The sequence below is a fragment of the Dryobates pubescens genome, chromosome 11 (assembly GCF_014839835.1).
Source record: "Dryobates pubescens isolate bDryPub1 chromosome 11, bDryPub1.pri, whole genome shotgun sequence".
Taxonomy (NCBI): domain Eukaryota; kingdom Metazoa; phylum Chordata; class Aves; order Piciformes; family Picidae; genus Dryobates; species Dryobates pubescens.
Genome location: NC_071622.1, coordinates 11,048,846 through 11,069,562, shown reverse-complemented (window position 1 = coordinate 11,069,562; position 20,717 = coordinate 11,048,846). Strand labels below are relative to the sequence as shown.

The window sequence follows — 20,717 nt, the reverse complement described above, 5'->3', positions numbered from 1 at the left end:
AGAGATACACTGTAGGGAAGGCAAACTTCTGATGGGCTTCATGAGCATGAGGGGGTTGCCCTCAAACTCCTAGTTAAAAACTCTGGGAACAAAGGGAAATTTGTGACAGTATGGGAAGAAACCTCGGAAGACTGTACTTGAGTGTCAAAGAACTAGTGGGATATAGGAGATCTGAGAAGGGGTCACAAAATCTAAGAGATGCCCCACGGAACACATTGAGTTGCTGGAGCACATCCAGATATCAAAGCTGATGAAGGGTCTAGAGAACAGATCTTAAGAGGGATGGCTGAGGGAACTGGCATTGTTTTGTCTGAGGAAAAGGAGCATTGCTCTCTACAAACCCCTGAAAAAAGATGAGGTGGGGTTGGTCTCTTCTCCCTGCTATCAGGTGATAGGACAAGAGAAAATGGCCTGAAATTGTGCTGGGAGGTTTAGGTTGGGTGTTAGGAAAAATTTCTTTACAGAACGAGTGGTCAGGCATTGGAAGAGGCTGCCCAGGTGGTGAGGTCACCATCCCTAGAGGTGTTCAAGAAATGTGTGGACATGGCACTTGGGGACATGGTTTAGTGGCTATGGTGGTGTTGGGTTGGTGGTTGGACTTGATGATCTTGGAGGTCTTTTCCAAACAAAACAATTCTGTGATTAAGATGCACTGGAATTTGTTTTCCCCCAGCTTGCCCTTTGATTCCTTGTTGCTTATGTACAAAGAAGGTTGGTATCAAAGTCACCATGACTCTTGACAGCTAACTTGGGTCTGCGACCTGGTTTACCCAAGCTAGCATAAAGACAGGCAAGCGTGCTTCAGTATGCAGCATATGGAGCCATGTGGTGGTTTAGGCTGGGTGCTGGCCCGGATGCCACTGCACAGACCACAGCTGGGAGGTGCCAAAAGGGGGCCCAGCCCACTGGGTGGTCACAGGAAATCAGGTATTTCATCCATAATTCCCTGCTCCTCTATAAAACATCTGCACGGGGTCCTTACTTCCTCTTTCGTCCCTCGTCGCTGCCTAGGTAAAATTGCGTGAGCTGCCTCCCTTGGGCCTGCCCAGGCCCAAGGCTGGGTTGGGGAGGAAGAAAGGGCCCTGGGGAGGAGGGGTTTGGGTGCACCCCCAGGTGGGGATGGGACGTTCTTGGGTATGTTCTGGGATCTCTCTCTCTTTGTCATGGTGCTTGTGGTTTTCTGTAAAACTCTCATTGTTTGTTTTTTTCATTTAAACTTTCCACCATATTTTTTTTGCAATCCGTTTGTCTGAGTCTTTCTTTTGCCTGTGGTGGGAGAATTGGTCTCCCAAACCACTACAAGTCATTAAGAAATCTTTTAAACTCCCCTGACTCCTGATGGCGCAGGAAACTCCACGAAGCCCAGAACCATCCTTCTGGAATGTCACCAGGACTGCCAGAAGGAAAGCCACGCTCCTCCTGGAGCAGTCAGCGGAGCATCCTCATCCCTGCCTCAGCGCAGCGTGTTTGTCAATAAAAGACTGGCTCGATCGGAGGGACAATTGCATCTCGACTGGCTGTCACTGACAATGCTGCTCCAGCCAGCCTCTGAGCCTGACAACCGCTTTCTGAACTGAATGGAAAGACGGGGACTAATATTTGCTAACATCATTAATTCATTTTTTGTCCTCCACTCCCCCTTCTTCCTTTATCCACGATGTCAAGATGTATACCTTTAAATTGTTGTCAGCCATAAAGCAGACGTCGTGTCCCAGTTCAGAGGTTAACATACAATGACAGACACATTAAAAAACCCTGTCCAATGCCTCACTGACAATTTCAGCTCCATCTTCTCTTCAACGAGACAGAAGCTCAAACTCACTTATAAGCTTTAACAACATTAAAGTCTAATCATGATTGAAAAATAAAGGAGAAAGAGAGGAGAGTTTTATCATACTAAGCATTATGGAAACGGCAAACAATTAGAGACAAACATTTTCTTTGTGAGGGTTTTGAGTTCACCTTCTATTTTGGTCTTAAGTCTTCCACGCTCACATCATGATCCATTTATCTTCTTGCATTTTTGGATGAAAATTATCATCCAAGAGGAAGATTGGTAGTTTCCTGTCAGGGATTGGTTTGGTGGGCCAACCTCTTGCTGTATGCCTGAAGACAGGACAGGGATTTATTATTTTTCAAGTCTGAGCCCAAGCTTTGTTCCAACTGACAGAAATCAGACTACAACAGACGTAACCAGACAGCGCTTCCAAGGGCTCTTCTGGTGACTCACTTCAAATCCATGTGCCAGAAGTTGTCATAGAGATGCAAGTGAGTTCACTAATTACCACTGGTGATTAACTGGGACTGAATGGTACACAGCCATTACATATGTTGGACACTGGAATCATGAAGCTGATAGAAGGTATGGAGAAGTTCTACAAAGATACTACTAAACAGCAGGAGAAGCACAAGTTTCAGTAAAGCTTTTAGCCCTCCCAGTTATAACTTGGAGTTAACAGAAGAGCTGGGTCCTAGGTGAAGATTACCTGTGGAGCATCCCAGTTGCATCCAGAGTGGAATGATAACTGTGGCTAGTTTTTGCATGTCTAGATACCCAGCACACCCAGAAGGAACAGCAGTTTGGCAAGGCACATAGCTGTGCTGCTCAGTAGATCTATCATCCTCTCAGTCCCCTCACACCTCACTCTGGCTTTTCTCCACACCCACACCCTTTAAATAGCTCCACATGGATGTATATTTAAGAAGAAGAGAAAGGCATTAGCAGAAAGGTTCATCTCATCAAAACACTTCTCTTCAAAGTTACACTTAAACCAGCCAAAACTTCAGTTCTTCATCATCACAAATCTTGGAAACAGAAAAAAGTGAGAAAGCTGAGAGCTATGCATCAGGATCTCACAGCCCAGCCAGCACAGTGCATGCAGAAGGTACCTCAGGTTATGTTGTGAGCCTGCCTATTGTATTATTACTTTTCTCATCCTCTGAGCCTGATGCACCTTGAGTCAGAGAGTAGCAGCTGTATCCGGCTTGATGGTATGGAAACAAGAAATGTTTCCGCACCAAAATGACTACCACCAGAACTTCCCAAGTGTTTCCGCAGCAGCAAGCACACGGTGTGGATTCCAATCTGCATTTGTGCTGCATAATTCACCTGCCCACAGCTCACCCCTTCCTCCAGCTGCAGGTGTCTGCATGGCACCCTCCCTGGCTGGCTTCCCAGCGCTGGGGAGAGGGACGCACATCACCTTGCTCCGTGTGGTTTGCAGAAAGGTGCACACAGAGCAGCAGAACAGTGAAATGTCCTGCTTGACAGGAACGTGGCACCTTCAACAGCCACCAAAGCAGCAACCACAACCCGTCCTGGCCTCGCAGGGTGCCTGCAGGGCTTTGGGGTGTGACTGAGGATCCCAAGCTACCAAGCCTGGAGGATCTGCAAGTGCTGGACGTTCACAGAGGTTGGCTTGGTGGGGGTCAGGAGAAACCTCAGTTAAATCCCATCTCCTCAAACCACATTGGGAAAGTGATCAGCAGCTTCAGTCTTGGCTGCTGTGACAGGATAGGCGATGCCCTGTAACCCCATCAGGCTTATGCAAAGGTACAAGCAAACCCCTGAAGTGTGCTGATTGAATTGTAATTAAGCTGGTATAGTCTTGGGTGACAAATTTGACAGAAGACACTTCACAGAGTTAACCCAGCAGTAAACCTCAAGGCTTGCTTTACAGGCCACCATGTTACCTTAATGCTATGGATTAACATTTCAGGATGCAATTAGAGAGTGAAAATTATTAGGGAGACAACAAGAAAATGTAAACTCTCCTGAAGTTTCAGACACTTGCTCCCATCCTTTCCCTCTGAGCCAGGGTCTGGCCATCCCCCTGGGAAGGGAACTTGGGCAGACACTAATTGTATTTGACAGCAGCAATTACACGCAAGGCTGGAGATTAGAAGCTCGTTAATTGTGTGTGCCATAATTGCTGCTGTCTTTTCCTTCACTAGTTAAGGCCACTGCCAGGAGAGCCATGGGGAGGAGGGTGCTCTCCACCACAAATGCAGGTGGTCCAAAGATGAGAAGCCTTGGACAGGCAGGAGATATCTCTTCTCCCTCGGCACTGCGGGAGGCTTCTGACCCCATAACAATGCGGAAGGGTCACCCTAATGAGGCATGAAATGAGGACAAACAATGTCCTCTCCCAAAGGTATTTTCCACCTGTATCCTTCTGACTCTTCAGATCAGCTGAACTTCATGCTACCTGCAGTGGGAGGAAGGTAAATAGTAACCCTTCAGAGGCAATGCTGCTAAAGGAAAAATTATTTCTCCAACAGCATTTAAAATCCAACCTTCCCCACTAAAATGAACGAGCTCAGCATTTCTCACCACTCTTTAAAGAGCAGGAGGGACCAGTTACATCCAAACAGGACAAAAACTAGAGCCCAGCTGAGGGCAGCTTCCCTGTTAAGACTCAGCTGCAAAGCCACCTCTCCTGAAAGACTGCTTTACCCTCCGCACCAGCAGTATTAATGGCTGTCATAAACAGGCTATTTCAATATTCCTCTCTCAACAATCCTTCTTGGCTCCCAGCAGCAGCCCAGCCACAGCCTGCACATGACTCAGCACCTGGAGCCTTTTCAAGAGACCACTGAGGAGCTGCACAATGTGAGCAACCTGTCCTATTGAAAAAAACAGTGGGGAAAAAAAAGGCATTATGCTCTGCAGGATAACGTGGGGTTGGAGGGTTTAGCATTTTGGTTTACACATTGCAGGGGTAGTTTGGTTAATATGCCATTAATAGCTACATTTACAAAGTAGCTCTCTGGTCCCTTTAAGTCTCACTGCAGAATTTCCCCTTGAAAAAACACAAATCTAAGACAAGGAAAATATTTTCTGGATTACATTAAAAAAACCCAACACCCAAACCCAAACAAACACACTATAATTAATGTCATAGTTAAAGAGTGCTGTGATCTGAAACAAGGCCTTGCAGATTACTCATTTAACCTACAACGAGTTAATTAACAGCTGCACCATAATCATAGTTGGAAATTAGTAGTAAAGACAGCCAGGGGAAAGGAAATAAAATGTAAAATGCTTAACATAATTTGGAGCTAGTTTTATGCTTGCTGGTAGCTGTGATTTCATGACTCACTGTGTATGTTTCAACAAATGCATGGAATGAAATAACATCCTTCATCAAAAGCCTAATGCAGTGTCTTCCAACAGCTCTTGATTTGTGGAGCTTTTTTTTTTGTTTATTTTTTTAATAGAAACACAGATATGGAGGTGGCAAGCACAAGAGTAACAATAGACTCTCCTTCCCACAGCTCCTTTTCATGGACACTGTAGTGCTTTGCAGACTACCAGTGTCTCCAGAGCAAAGGGCGAAGGCAGCGGCCGGTTTGCACCCTTCCTGCGTATGGCAGCTTGCAGAAATCAGGAGCCTTCACAAGGGGAACACTGAGTGCTGCATTGTTGGTCCTAGAAGCAATCAATCACTTCTGTCACATCACCCATATGAAAATCCACAAATGCCCAGGCAGAGGGGACCCAGCTATAGATACAAGCACAACCTGTGAGCAGTTCCTAGGTGTCGTCAATCTCAAAGAAGACACTCATTTATACAGATTGACACAGACATCTGTAGAAATGTATTCCAAGCCACACTGGAAATACAGAAAGGCTACACAGCTTGTGGTAAGAACATGAAGCTGGAAAGCTGAAGGCAACCCTCACTTCTGAGAAATAAAGGAAGGTTATCGGCTCCCACCCCTATCCTGCTTCATCCTCCACTTGCTGGAGTGGCCAGACACATCACAGCAGCTGCAGCTGCTAATCTCCCTATTCCCAAAAGAAAGCAGCTCCAGGGCTGCTTGACTAGCACCAATGAAACTGGTTTCCTCCAACAGATCTGAGTTGTGAAGGCAGGCATCCAGAGGAGGGCCACAAAAATGATCTGGCAGACCTGCCAGATGAGGAAAGGCTGAGAGAACTGCATTTGTTCAGCCTTGAGAAGGCTCAGGGGAGACCTTATTACCATGGACCAGTACATAAAGGGTGGCTACCAGGAGGACGGAGACTTTGTTTTTACAAGGAGTCCCATAGAAAAGACAAGGGGCAATGAGTACAAGTTACTGCTGGGGAGATTCTGATTGCACTCCAGAAGAAAATGTTTCACCAGGAGAACTGTTTAAGAGACTGGAATCATCTCCCAAGGAAAGCAGTGGATTCCCCTACATTGGAGTTTTAAGACTCAGCTTGACAGGGTGCTGGGCCAGCTCATTTCAACTACGCTACCACCTAGAAAGGTTGGACCAGATGATCCTTGGGGTTCCTTCCAACCTGGCATTCTGTGATTATGACCTCTGCTGACAGAGAAATAGAAAATTAAGAGATCTTCACTGGTACCTGTCCCCAAAGACTCAGGCAAGGGAAGAGCAGAAGTATCCCATCAGGAATAGAAGGTTTCTGAAGTTGCGGTGTAACCCTCAGCCAGATGGACACAGCAGGATCTGGAGTCCGCTGACTGCTGAACAGCCTTCAGTGCTGTGCACTGATGCTGTGCCTGAACCTTTTCATGCCTTTCTGTGGGTTAGTTCAACTCAAAACACTTCTAGGATGCTCTAGAGACATTTCAAGAGTGCCCTATTTTCTTACAATAGGAGTAATTGGGTACAACAGTACTAGACAATACTGCTCTTTTAAAGGGTAACTCATTTTCCACTCTAAGAGACAAACAGCATTTAGGAGGCATTAACCAATGTGCTAGCTGACATCCAAACAAAATTTTAATCTCCAGTAATTACACTCAATACCTCCTTGATACTTGATGCAAAGAGCAAGCTGAACAGAACTATTTAACCTTTTTCTAAGAGGAAAAGCTGTATTTTCACTAAAGAAACAGCTTAATGATGCCATAGCTTGTGTTATACACAAACCAATTATAGCTCTCTTCTCCTATCCAAAAGTGTCTGCTATTTTTAATTAACACTTTCTCTCTTAAATCAGCCTCTCCATAGCTATGGGAAGCAGCAGCTTACACTGACTCTTCCTGTGTCTAAATACCATCAAGTCAATGTCTACAGCTCCCCACCTCAAAATCAAGGCATGACATACTCCACAGCAAAAAACCCCAGCATTTCAGCTCAAGCTCCTGAATTGGTTTTAGCAGCCTCTGACACAGCAAGTTGAAAGTTTTGCAACAGCTTCAGTTACATTGAAAAAATGTGATTATTTTTTTTTTAATTAGAGGTTGCACCCTTCCCTGTTTAAAACAGTCAAGCTGCTTAGCACAGCCTAGTGAGTTGCTGGCCAAAGCAGGAGCAAGCCTTTGATAAGAGGCTACCACAAGCTCCCGAATTTGCTGCAAAACAATTCAAAATCCACCTCATGCCACAAGCTGAGAAGACTTGTCCCTGCTCCTCCCACCCCCACTTACCACTTCACTTTGCTCTCCAGGGTGACATTCATTCAGGCTATTCTAGGCTTCTGGGCACCCCAGGAAAATACTGGCTTCTACAGATGTCAAGGAGTCTCCCCGCCGCTTGGAAAGTGAGCTGGCCATCAGGAAGCTGCTGAGCAGAGAACGTGCCTCTTACCTTCCTGGTCCTCCCCATCTCCCCTTGCAACTTCCTGTTTGGTTTTCCTCTGCTTCTAAATGTCCTGCTACATCAGGCTGACCTTCAGCCTGCTCTGCTTTCTGCCCCAGGCTCCTATCTATGTCTCACTGCCCACTTACCCCCTCTGTCCCTACAGCCCCTGAGAGCATCCTGCTCAGTTCAACACCTCTCCTCCATTAGCTGATGCTGCAACCTCCCCAGAACCCAATTTTGTAGTGTTGCCCAGTGCTACCAAAAGGTTCACCTCCCAATCTGTTTTAGCCAGAGGAATTTCAGTACATAAATGAAACTTAGAGGTAAACTCTGATTGCTGCTGGAGTCACTTCTCATACCACAACACTGCTCTTTCCTACTTGCAGCCTCACACAGCTGCTTCATAATAACAAGCTTTTCAATACCTTCGTTATCCACATTTTTGTTGCTGGGGAAAAGCAGCATTGCTGCCAAAATCTGCAACAGGTTAAAACTGCACATGGCATTTAAAGCCTTCTCTTGCACTGACAGAAACTGCCACCTCAAGGCAGAAATGGCAGAGGGCAACACTTGGTTGCATCTCAGTCACATTAATTTGTGCTCTGATACCTTAAACTCAGACTTGCCTTCTCCATTTAAGTCAAGATCTTGGGACTCCCTGGAACTATCAGCACCTACCCATTTTTTGTCAACTCAGCCACAACAGCAACAACCTTCAGCAGAGGGACTGGCAGCAATTTAAACCTGATCTAGTGGTCCTCCTGATGCAGAGATGCTTTCTCAGCTAGGCTAGAGCTTGCTCAAGTGAAATTTGCAGATCCCAGAGCTCCGCAATGTTCCATACCTCCAGTCCCAGAACTGCAGGACCACAGAATAACCAGGTGCCATGGAATTGCTACCTATGTGCTAGAGATATACAGCAAAGCCTGTTGTTTCTGGACATCTACTAAGGGGGGAAGGAAAAAGACAACTACTAAGGACTGTGTGAAAAAAGCAACTACTAAGGTCTGTGTAACTTCCCCTGCAGCAGGGGAAGTACCTTGCCTCACTCTTGCCATCTTGTAATCACTGGATGCCAGTAGTTTGATATATATACATACATTTATTTGATTTTTATTTCCCCCAGTTGCCTCTGGTATATCTGGCTAGCACACAGTACTTAATCCACCAGTAAGTCAGGAATCATGATGCTGGGATGCCACACACATCGTTATGCTGCGGCAGCAGCAGACTCAGCATCAGCAAGGCACAGCTACATCTTGAATTATTCTTTCATCTGAATACATTCCAGACAGAACAAGATGCTTTTCTGAATTAGTGCAAGATGATGAAAGTTAATTCACCAACATATTCAAAAGGAAAAACATTTTGTCTTTGCTCAACTGTTCAAGCAAAACCACTGCTTTGGTAGCAGTGAGGCACTCCAATTTCTTGCTTGCAACTCCAGAAAACAACTACTGCTACGCCCAAGTCGCTGCAAAGGAATATATTATGGTGCCCATAGCATGCTAACAACATAGCACTTCAGGAGTGCTAGAAAAACAGAGGCTAACATGGTTACAAGCAGAAGTTAGCCTTTGCAGGGCTAGTAAGATTGCTTATTTAACACACAGTGCATTTTCAGCAAGACCAGACAGCTTAGAAGGAGGGAGAGAGAAGAGGTCCAAATTCTTATCACGATAATTCTTTACTCTGAAGAAGCTTAGGAAGGTAGAAACACAAGCAACCTCTGTACAGGATTCCAGAGCAGCTTTCCCTGCAGGACTGTTTGCATTGCTGGTTTGCTTTCTAAACTTCACCCTTTACAAAAGAGAGGCTTGCAGCTTGGCACCGATGTCTTTCAATCAATCGCCTGAGTGAGGATTGCGATGTCATAAATAAAAGGAGCCCAGCCCATAAATTTCTGCGGAGATGTAAAATCAAAGAGAACAATCCAACAGGCTCCCAGGGGGTGGGAGGCTGACACATATTCCAGCTGTTTGTATTTCTACTATGGGGCACTTGTTTCTTTTTAACTTTTTCACTTCTGCATAGCTTGCCAGAACCACAGTCCCCCCAAACCTGAAAACCTCACTCTGGATCTGGCATTTTGGTTTGTGCTCTATAATAAAATGCAGCCTGAAAAGAGCAAAAGCCCTATAATTGTCCATGGGCAAAATCTCAGACCACCACCATGGCTGACAGCCCTATCAGCACAGCACCCCAATGAGTGTGCTTGCTAGAGCTACTTGCTAGAACAAAGAAAGTATCCTCAGGACATCTGACAACTCCATCCTCAAGGCACGGGCTCATGGCAAGCAACTGCCAGCTCCCATCTATGCTGTCATTGTTGCCATCAGGAGTTACACATGGTCTTTTATTAATCTGCTCCTTCCCTGAAAAAACAGCCAAGGGATCAGAGCATCATCACAGCACTGAGTGAGGGCTTGTACAGCCCATGAGCCTGTGCTGCTTTGAAAAGCAGTAAGTAGAAAGAGGAAACCGAATTTGATTTGCTGCTCAGAGCATAACAGCCCATACAACAAAGCAGGTCGGCAACGTGCTTGGTGTGCCAGAGTTGAGCTATCTTGCATGGAATAAAACTGATGAACAGCTCCATGTGAAAGACAAGGACAGAAAGGTAGCAAATAACCTATGGACAGCTTTGTTTATGAGCAGGACCTATAACAAATACTTAAAGCATCAGCACACTTTCCTTGTGAGAAGGTAAGGTGAAGCAAACGATGCAGCATTACCCACCTTTACTGCAGAAGAGCTGGGAAGTTGAACTCATGTTTTGTAGTGTGTTATTTTACTGTCTTGCACAACAGAAGGAACAAAACAACCCCTTCTATTGCCTTGCACAAAAGGAACACGAAAACATCCCCTTGCTAGTTAGAAAAATTGGTTCTGAAGGTATGTTCCAAAAGCAAAGCACTCAAGGCCTAACTTGTGCAGCTGAGAAACTGCCATATTCCCAGCTTGGATAAAATAAGGTGGGTTACTTTGTACTCTTGCATGCTTGAGTAAGCTGTACAGACAATGGGAGCTGCACAGATTATTCCTTCCCACAGGAAGGCTGCATCTACCTCTAAGTCTACTTGCATACTGGAAACTGTCCCTCGCACAGCTAGCAAAAGGCAGAAGAATCCCTCAGCATGTTGAGATCTAAACCTTCTCAAGACATCCACCAAACTACTACATGCTCTGAGGCGGTTCACAAAAAAACCCCAATCTGCAGTTTGCCTAAACCAAGAGAACATTGCAGTCTTACAAGCCTGGGATGGATCAGTTTTCTGCTTTTGTTCTTAATTTCTACTACTTGACTATTTAATAAAGAGAAATACAATAAATAGAATCTAAATACAGGCTTGCTGGTTGGTTTGGGGTTTTGAGGGCATTTTTGTTATTGGGTTTATATGTTTGGCTCTGATTGTTTTTTAAGACATGAAATACATTAAGTATGTGAACTGACACACAAAGAGCTAGACAAACCCAGAAAGAAATGGGAGCAGTGGAAAGCAAAGACACAAGGCAGCATTTGCTCACAGGAACCCAGGAGGCTCCTCTCCCCAGCGTGCTGCATTAGCACAGCACACGAAGGCAAGCTCTAAGGAGCGCAACCATAATTCGATTAGTCCCCACTTTACACGATGCAATTAAATTGCTTTTATACTACAAAAGAAATAAAGTCACTATTTTCAAAGTTTTTGACCTTGCAGTATAGTGAGCCATAAATTGAGACATTCACCTAAACTAACTGCACAGCAGGCTCGTGAACACACTGCTGCTGGGGACAGGTAGAGACCCAAACAGCTCTTCTTCCTTCCTGCTCTTCCCATCCCCCTTGTAAGCCTGCCCACCTCACTCTGCTGTTCTTTCCCAACCCAAATGATGGCTACTGGGACAGATTATCAAGGGAGACATCTGTCTGACTGACAGACAAAACAGGGAAACATCATTTTGTTTACAGACCACAGTTTTTCTGATCATTTCTTTGTTTGCAGAAATTCCATCTACTTACCAAGAAATCCACAGATTTCAGCCTGAAACCACAGTAGGATTTACCATTCACTATTGCATTCCTTATAAACTGACCAAACAGAAAGACTGCAAACTGCAAAAGAGCAAAGCTCTTTGCTCCAGCCCTGAACAGGCCAGATTTGAGCAATGAATCCATTTGTTAGACAAACTGAAAATTCAGGTTTGGATTTCCAAATGCCTGTGTTAACATCACTGGACAGACAGTTTGTATATGGGTCACCATAAGTATTTTAAGCTGCCTTGGAGATCTTACTTAAATGCAAGAGGCTCATCAATTTACATCAATGGTGAAAATACTTCAGTCTCACCTGGTCTACTTTACAAAAGGCACACATTCAGTTCCTCTGAAAAGCTGGAACTTCTTTCTCCTGCCTTTCACTCTGTCCTCAAATTGCAAATTCTCTTTCCCACATTTTAGTTTCAACTTGCTTGTTGCATTCAAACCGTGAGAGATAAAGGTTATTTCAACACTAAGCAGGGAGGACAGAGCCCAGCCTTGAGCACAGGGTAGCTGGGCACCCACCTAGTCAAATATTGCCCCCTGCAGTACTGCTGCAAAAACACCCACTGGCCACTGGACAAATCCATTTACTTTAGTCTTGCAGGTTTTCCAGCCTACTGGACTGCTCTGAGCCTGCAGCAATAGTACATTTGCTATTTTATTTACTCTAAAGTTTGTTTTCTTTGTCAGGAGATTGTCTACTCCCCAGGGATTCTCTCCCAGCTGGTGCTCCCACGTCAACACAGCAACAGAGGTACCTTACTCCTAGGGACTACTTAGTCCAGAGCACAGAGAAATAAACCCTCCTCTATGCAAACAAGCTACAGAACAACAATTAAAAAAAACCCAAACAAACCAACCCCAAAACCACAGCAAAACACAGGGAGCTTTCTCTGCTGTAAACATCAGCACTGGAATTTCAAACCTGTAAGTGCTTCAAAAGAGGTTTGGTCAGTATCTGTTCTCTTTGAACTCAAGCTCTCTTCCTGCTTCACCTTACAGACATGCCTCTGCTCTTCAGATGCCTCATATGCAAATTCCCTTATTACACAGAAGAAATCTTACTAAGTGAAGTCAAATCATTTAAAATGCCAACTTACCTGTTTTAAATATTGGAACAGAAAATCATGAAGTCTCCCTAAGAGTTTCAGCAGTCAAAGCAAATACAAAGAAGGTCTCCAAGTGTTTGAGGCCACTGAAGTTAGTAGCACTGACAAGCTGTTGAGGTTGGAACTGGTAAACGTGCAATGTAAGAAATAGGAAAAGGAAATATTGAGAATCAAGAGATGCCAAAACTGCAATCAGCAAATGGAAGGCTAAAACTGATGAGCAAATCTGGATGCCTCTAAAAATTATTTATTTTTGTTGTTTAAGCTGTGCCACATAACTGTCTTGTTAGAAGGAACAATCAATACCAGCTCCACACTGCTTCGCTGCATGGTCGTGTACACACCACCACCCAGGTCCCTGAAGAGAGCTCAGCTGAAGAGATGAGTACAATGCTGCTGAGCAGAAGAGTTGCTGTACTGTTCCTGCCTCAAGATAGTCAGTGCATGCAGACACAAACTCCCATGCCAAGCTGAGCTTTGAAAACTCGGTATGCTTAAAAGCCAGTGATGATTTAGGATGTCAAGTACATGACAGAGATTGGAACTTCAGAGCATGCTAGGGAATGGAAATACAGCCACTCAATCAAAAACTGCAAGTCCCAGAAGTGCCCAACATGTACATGAGAACAAAGTTATTGCACAAAGATGCAAGACTACCAGCCTGTGAAGGTGAACCTCCCTATACCACCAAACCCTCTGCTGAGGCTGCAGGACAGCACCATGACTGTGGGTACCGCAGAGCCACCACGTGAGAGGGATCAGACCACACACAGGCAACAAACTGCATGTGGCTGGCAGGGAGAGAAGGTGAACATCAGTGCCAACCTCACACATGCCTCAGCAAAAGCTACTGAAAGCAGTGTGTCATTTGCTGCCAGTAAAGCAGGAAGACAACAGGTGAATGTATGAGAAGTGAAGCAGCCAGGACACATAGACCTCTCCAAAGGAACCAAAGCAGTGAGAGGTGTTGACGGCACAAACCATTTCTGTTTGAGAAGACAGAATGCAAAGGAATTGCTTCATAAATTATTCTCTGTTCTGCAGGAAGAGTGAATAGACTCAAAGGACAGGTGATGTCTCTGAAATATGCAAATAGAGCTGAGCTGGTCCAAGCAATTACCTTTCCACTGCCTGGAGCTTCAGACTGAAAGGAATGACTCACGAAAAAGAACAAGAAACAAAAGATGTCCTAAAAGGTAGAAGATGACGAAGGAAGACTGCATCAAGAGAGAATGGAGACAAGGATGGAAAACATAGTCCTGACCTCCTACTAACAGCTGTTCTTGGGAGAAAGAACAAAACACAGTAAGATGCATGCCAACATAGGAAGACCTAACAGCACAGCATCCAGAAGAGCAATTTTCATTGTTGGTTCTAGATTTCTCCACTCAAGATAAACACAGTAAGGAGATCCTGCAGCTTTGTGAATGTAAAGACAATGGATCTCACCTCAGCATCCTTTAAATTGTAAAGATTTCCTAGCAAAAAAAAAAAGTAATGAAAATGCATGCAGTATGACCAGTTCTATCCAGGTTTTTTAGGCAAAGCTCTGGAAGATTAGGCATGACTACCAGACAACCTGCTAGCAGTGAGGGTAAGGAATACACTAAACATACTGGAAATAGCCATGGAAATAAGCCAGTGGATGTGTCTCTACTATCCAAAGTGGCACAGCAGATTCACAGAGCAGAGAACAGCTGTGCCACTGCCTGTCTGTGGTCAGCTGTCTCCTAATACAGTGTAGGTACACCAAAATCCACACAGGATTAGGAAGCAGCAGGTCAGGTTTTGGCTGCTGCTGCTTCTGAACACAAATTCAGGGTGCTTCTACTGCATCAGAATGCTTTTACTTTGGGTTGTGTTCCCCCCACCCCCAACCAAAACAAGCAAAGATTACTAAATGATAGCTGTTACAGACTGATGCTGAAAATGGATTAATACAGAAACTGCAAGGTCAATATGAAAAAAAAAAACAAATCAATGAAGAATCAGGAAAGAGGAATGAAGAAGTGGATCTATTTGGACTGCATAAGAAATGCTGCATTTAGTTTCATTCTATTTATTAAAGAAAACACTGACAGGAAAAAAGGAGCCCATGGCAAAGAGGTGCTTCTAAGTTTTAGATTTTGTACTAAAGGGTTAAGACATTAAAACCCTTTTGCAAATACATGAAACAGCAGACAGAAGGATTTCAGGTAACACACAAGAACAACTTTAAGGGATGAGGTGAACTGTTGAAAGGAAATACTGAGAAAGCAAAATTCATGAGGCTGCACAAATGAGGAATTCAACATCCTTGCACTGTAATTACTATTTATGGTTCATAATGAGCTGAAAGATGAGCTTTTCAAATGTGTACCAAGCACTTTGTACTGCTTTTAACCAAGCACTAGCAGTACTTCATTCATGATCTACTGAACACAAGAAAAATTCAAAGGAACCCAGCAGAAGAGCATGTAAAGGAGACACAGAGACAGTGATGAAGCACCTTGCAATGTACCCACAGACCTTTTATATAAATCCAATTTGAAATCTGAAGACTAAAACAGCTATTTTATCTCTATCCCTTGACACACACATCTCCATTTCAAAGAACAGAGCTCCCTCTCGTGGCTCCAGAAGGTGGATTAGGTAGAGGGGAAAATAAAGAAGAAAAAAGTACAGAGCAACATGAGACAGATCAGAGAGGACTCCTGATGACATAACAGTGGAACTAAAAGGAGAATGTAGTAGAAAGGACAGGTGACTTCTTTTAATGCTCAACTTTAAATTACATGCTCTGCTAATTGAACTTCATCTGCTAGGCTTTTCTGCACCTGAGCATCTCCATAGAATCATTTGGTTGGAAGAGACCTTTAAGATCATCAAATGCAACCATTAATCCAGCACTACTAAGTCCAACACTAAACCATGTCCTTCAGCACTACATCTGCACTGCTTTTAAATCCTTCCAGGGATGGACACTCCACCACTGCCCTGGGCAGCCTGTTCCAGGGCTTGACAATACTTTTGGGGAAGAAATGATTCCTAATGCCAAATCTGAACCTCTCCTGGCACAACTTGAGGCCATTTCCTCTTGTCCTATCACTTCAATGTACACAATCTTTCAATATAAAGCATTTGCATCTCTTAACAAGTTTCTGCTCAATGACAGGCAAGGCACAGGAGGAAGAAAGAGTCAGCATGAGAAATGTGGCACATGTGCAGCAGTGCAGGTACAGCAAACCAGATAATACTCTCTGGATTTTCCTCAGCATTATAGTTCACTGCAGAGATGAATAAAAAAAAACAAACCCAAAACATAGTTTTCAAAAAGCTAAGAAACAGATGCATAGTTACATGAGTGAGAAAAGAACATCTGCTGAAAGATTACAACAAAAGCATCTGAAGAAAGAAAAATCGAGTTTCCTTAAACCTCACTGACAACTCAGCCCTGCCATCGTCACAGAAACTTCTCTTCAAGCTCCAGCACTGTTCTCCTACTACAAGCCCACACTTAGCTTCCATCAGATATTCCTCACCTGAAGTAATGTTTCCAGCTCGGGAGCCTTCAACGCAGGAAGGACATGGACCTGATGGAGCAAGTCCAGAGGAGGGCAACAAAAATGATCAGGGGGATGGAGCACCTCTGCTACATAGGCAGACAGGCTGAGACAGCTGGGGTTGTTCAACCTGGAGAAGCCTCCAGGAAGACCTAACAATAACCTTCCAGTACCTGAAGGGGGCCTACAAGAAAGATAAAGAGGGACTATTTACAAAGGCCTGTAGTGATAGGATGAGGGGCCATGGTTTCAAACTAGAGATGAGTAGATTTAGGTTGGATGTTAGGAACAAGTTCTTTACCATAAGGGTGGTGCTACCCTGGAACAGGTTGCCCAGGGAGGCGGTTGGGGCCCCATCCCTGGAGATATTCAAGGTGAGGCAACCTGATCTAGCTGAGGATGTCCCTGCTTACTGCAGAGGGGATTGGACTAGATGACCTTTGGAGGTCCCTTCCAACCCATACCATTCTATGATGCTATGATTCAAAAAGGGAGGAAGCACCATCGTAATGAGCAAACGCGCTGGTGCAACAGCAGTACCCAGCACAGCCTAATTCCCGCTGAGTCCTGAGGACAGGCTTATGCAAGGTCAACAATGGGAGGAAATATGCTCAGATGCATTTGTTCCTCTCTTTAGGAGGAGAGGGGAGCAGCGGTGCTGCAAACCATTCTTTGTTTGCTATATGGCTTCTCTGAAATAGAGACTTTTAAAGACTAACAGATGTATCACTTCCCTAGCTGACAGCTTTAGAACCTGAAGGTCACACCTGTGACAACAGAATAGAATAGAATAGAATAGAATAGAATAGAATAGAATAGAATAGAATAGAATAGAATAGAATAGAATAGGTTGGAAAAGACCTTTGAGGTCATTGAGTCCAACCTATCATCCAACACCATCTAATCAACTAAACCATGGCACCAAGCTCCCCATCCAGTCTCTTCCTAAACACCTCCACTGATGGTGACTCTGCCACCTCCCTGGGCAGCACATTCCAATGGCCAATCACTCTTTCTGTGAAGAACTTCTTCCTAACATCCAGCCTAAACCTCCCCTGGTACAGCTTGAGACTGTGTCCTCTTGTGGTGCTGGTTGCCTGGGAAAAGAGACCAATCCCTTCCTGGCTACAACCTCCCTTCAGGGAGTTGTAGACAGCAATAAGGTCTCCCCTGAGCCTCCTCTTCTCCAGGCTAAGCAACCCCAGCTCCCTCAGCCTCTCCTCATAAGGCTTTGTGCTCCAGACCCCTTGCCAGCTTTGTTGCCTTTCTCTGGACACATTCCAGCAAGTCAACATCTTTCCTAAACTGAGGGGCCCAGAACTGGACACAGTACTCAAGGTGTGGCCTAACCAGGGCTGAGTACAGGGGCACAATGACAATAAGGATTTATCTGAGGAAGGAAAGGGAAGGGAATACCCAAAGCTAAGCCTGTCACCATGAATGACAAGTCTTTGTGAACAGAAGTTCTGCTCATAAACATTCAGGGGAGTGTTGAATGCATTGGGGTTTCTCATTGTTTAGTGAATATCCATGTGCTTCACTTTGCACTGAGAGACACTTTCTTCATTCAAGAACGTACATGGATTCCTTTTATTTCTAGATGAGAATTTTAGATTGGGCAAAAATTTGCTGAGCATGAAGGCAGCTTTTGCTAGCCATGCTGCACAGCATATTGCTAACTGCACCACACAGCACATACAACCACTTTCCCCAGGGGCGTTACTAAGGGTTTCCTCTCAATCACAACATTTCTTTGCTGCAAAACCAGGATCGACGCCATGAAACACAAACTCGTGAAGAAAGAACAATCACTCTGAAGTCTCCAGGACAGCATCAGAAGACAAGTGGGAATCAAATTCTTCCTTCATAGGCTTGTGCTCACACGAGGTTTTGCTTTCAAAGCACGGGACCAAAAGAAAGAATCCATTTCCTATTGTGGAAAGAAATTACTACGCCTTCAGCATTTTGCTCTTAGTTGCAATACCTCCACTCTACCTCCAAGCAAAGGCAATGCTTTTTCTAATGAGCAAGCCAGCAGTGTGCCCAGGTGGCCAGGAAGGCCAATGGCATCCTGGCCTGCATTAGGAATAGTGTGGCCAGCAGGAGCAGGGAAGTCATTGTGCCCCTGTACTCTGCACTGCTTAGGCCACACCTTGAGTACTGTGTCCAGTTCTGGGCCCCTCAGTTTAGGAAAGATGTTGAATTGCTGGAGGGTGTCCAGAGAAAGGCAATGAGGCTGGGGTGAGGCCTTGAGCACAAGCCCTACAAGGAGAGGCTGAGGGAGCTGGGGTTGTTTAGCCTGGAGAGAAGGAGGCTCAGGGGAGACCTTATTGCTTTCTACAACTACCTGAAGGGTGATTGTAGCCAGGTGGGGGTTGGTCTCTTCTCCCAGGCAAGCAGCACCAGAACAAGAGGACACAGTCTCAAGCTGTGCCAGGGGAGGTTTAGGCTCATGGTGAGGAGAAAGTTCTTCACTGAGAGAGTCATTCATCATTGGAATGTGCTGCCCAGGGAGGTGGTAGAGTCACCATCCCTGGAGGGGTTCAAGAGGGGATTGGACGTGGCACTTGGTGCCATGGTCTAGTCATGGGGTCTGTGGTGACAGGTTGGACTCGATGATCTTTGAGGTCTCTTCCAACCTTGGTGATACTGTGATACAAAACCCAGTCTGTAAACAGGGAGTGGTCCTTAAATATTCAATCAAGTAATAAACCTGGTAGAGGAAAGACAGATTAATTAAGGTGACAGTACAGTCTCCTGATAACACACACACACACACACATACAGGACTCACAAATACACTTGTTATGTTGGAGTACCTCATCATAATCAGATTTGGTAATTTGCTGCATCGAAACACAAAGGAAACATTTTTACAATTGATCATTCAGTTCATGTCACTTTCATAGAGATTACTTTGTATTGATCAATGTTTAAATAGTGGTTGAAAAGAGAAGGATGAGAAAAGGATGAAAAAGTATCTTTACATGCTAAATACAGCTCGAACCGGTAAAGCAGAATAAATTAGATCACTACAGCCAAACAAATCCTGTGCAAGTGCTCACAGGAATGAAGATCATTATGAATGGAGGAGATGGCTCTTCATGTTTCAGTCATAACAATAGGAGAGTTAAAAAAAACATTTAATTGAGGCTTTAATCTGCTCAAAATGAAGTTTGCCATGCAGCAATTAAAACCTGCACGAAACTGAACTCTCGCCAGCTTTACAAAGACAAACACTGGGTTGTTTTCTGAACAATGTTTTCCCATTTCCTACCTGTGGATTCCAACTGGGGTCCAGTTTTTTCACTGTAGCAACATATTCCTGCATAGCCTGATGAGGGCTGGTATCTCCCAGGGCTTTCCAAGCTTCCCTAGAAGAGAGGGCAAAACATCAGCGAGCTACCCGGAGACAGCACAATATGTTTTTATAGTGTCATCTGTGGAACACAACAAACAGATTCATCTAAATACTTGCAGGGAGTTCAAAGACATCTTTCATCCAGTTTGAAATGGCCAACTTTTCTCTGAAGCCATGAATAGCCACTGCCAGTGCAGCACCCCACTGTAAAAGGATCTTTCAAGGGATCCTGATCCAAGCTGGAACATAGCTTGCGTTCACAAAGTAAAGCTCTTTGTAAAGCTGTAGCTATTTTCACCACATTTTCATTGTATGCAGACTAATTCTAGATGCATAAGGTAAATACAGGGGTCTGGTACTTCATGTCTGCATCAGGCAAAGCACCTAACATTTCCCTATTAAGCAAAGGACTTTAAAGCCGGTTCAGTGCCAGCCTCTCAGAGCTGACATCCTCTAGGTAGACAATCTGTCAACAGGTGAGACAAGATGCAACAAAAATCAGAGCCCAAAAATTCTACATGTGACAAGGAATTCCTCTTACCATTTCTGCTTTCCCTCAAAATCAAAGAAGCCTGGCTTGGGAGTGTTACAGGTTCCAAATTTCACCTGAAAAAATCCAAAACGTCCTTCTGTTAGAACAAAGCAAAAGCAATGGGACTTGCATAAGGAACTACTGGGCTCTCGTGGTTTCGGGGTAATTTTGTTCCTGTGCCAGAGGAATGGTGTTTGAGGGGAAGAACTGGCACAACTCAACTTCATTTTACCCTCATTTTAGCTCTCTTGCATTTTTTTAACACCTTGGCATCCCTGTGTTTCCTTTGCATGATGCAAAGGAAGCAATTTTGCTAAGCGGCTCATTTCTTTTGCATGCATTACCCAACAGGGAAAACCAGCAAGTGATTTCTCACTTCATGTTATGTTTATTACCCAGCCAAATGCCTCATCCTCCACTAGTATCAAGAAAAATTCTGTTGATTAGGGTTTCTACAGAGAGGATTATTCATGAAGGCTGAAATTCACCTGCTTCCGCACAAAGCTCAAGTAAACAGACTCTGCTTAATTGTTTTTCAAAGCCCTCTGGAAGGCAAGGAGACAAACTCACAGCAAAGGAATGCCAACCAGCTTCTGAATTTGCTCTG

At 44.5% G+C, this 20,717-nt stretch overlaps 1 protein-coding gene across 1 annotated transcript in view; it reads right to left on the bottom strand.

Moving 5' to 3' along the window:
- The window catches only part of ACBD6 (acyl-CoA binding domain containing 6), a 102,189-nt gene that overhangs the window by 74,325 nt on the left and 7,147 nt on the right, over positions 1 to 20,717 (bottom strand). Inside the window, exons 2-3 of the mRNA XM_054165459.1 lie at positions 20,120 to 20,184; positions 19,495 to 19,591 (exon numbers count right to left, since the gene is read on the bottom strand). Coding sequence (XP_054021434.1) covers positions 19,495 to 19,591; positions 20,120 to 20,184 — 162 coding nt within the window. The remainder of the gene's footprint in view (positions 1 to 19,494; positions 19,592 to 20,119; positions 20,185 to 20,717) is intronic.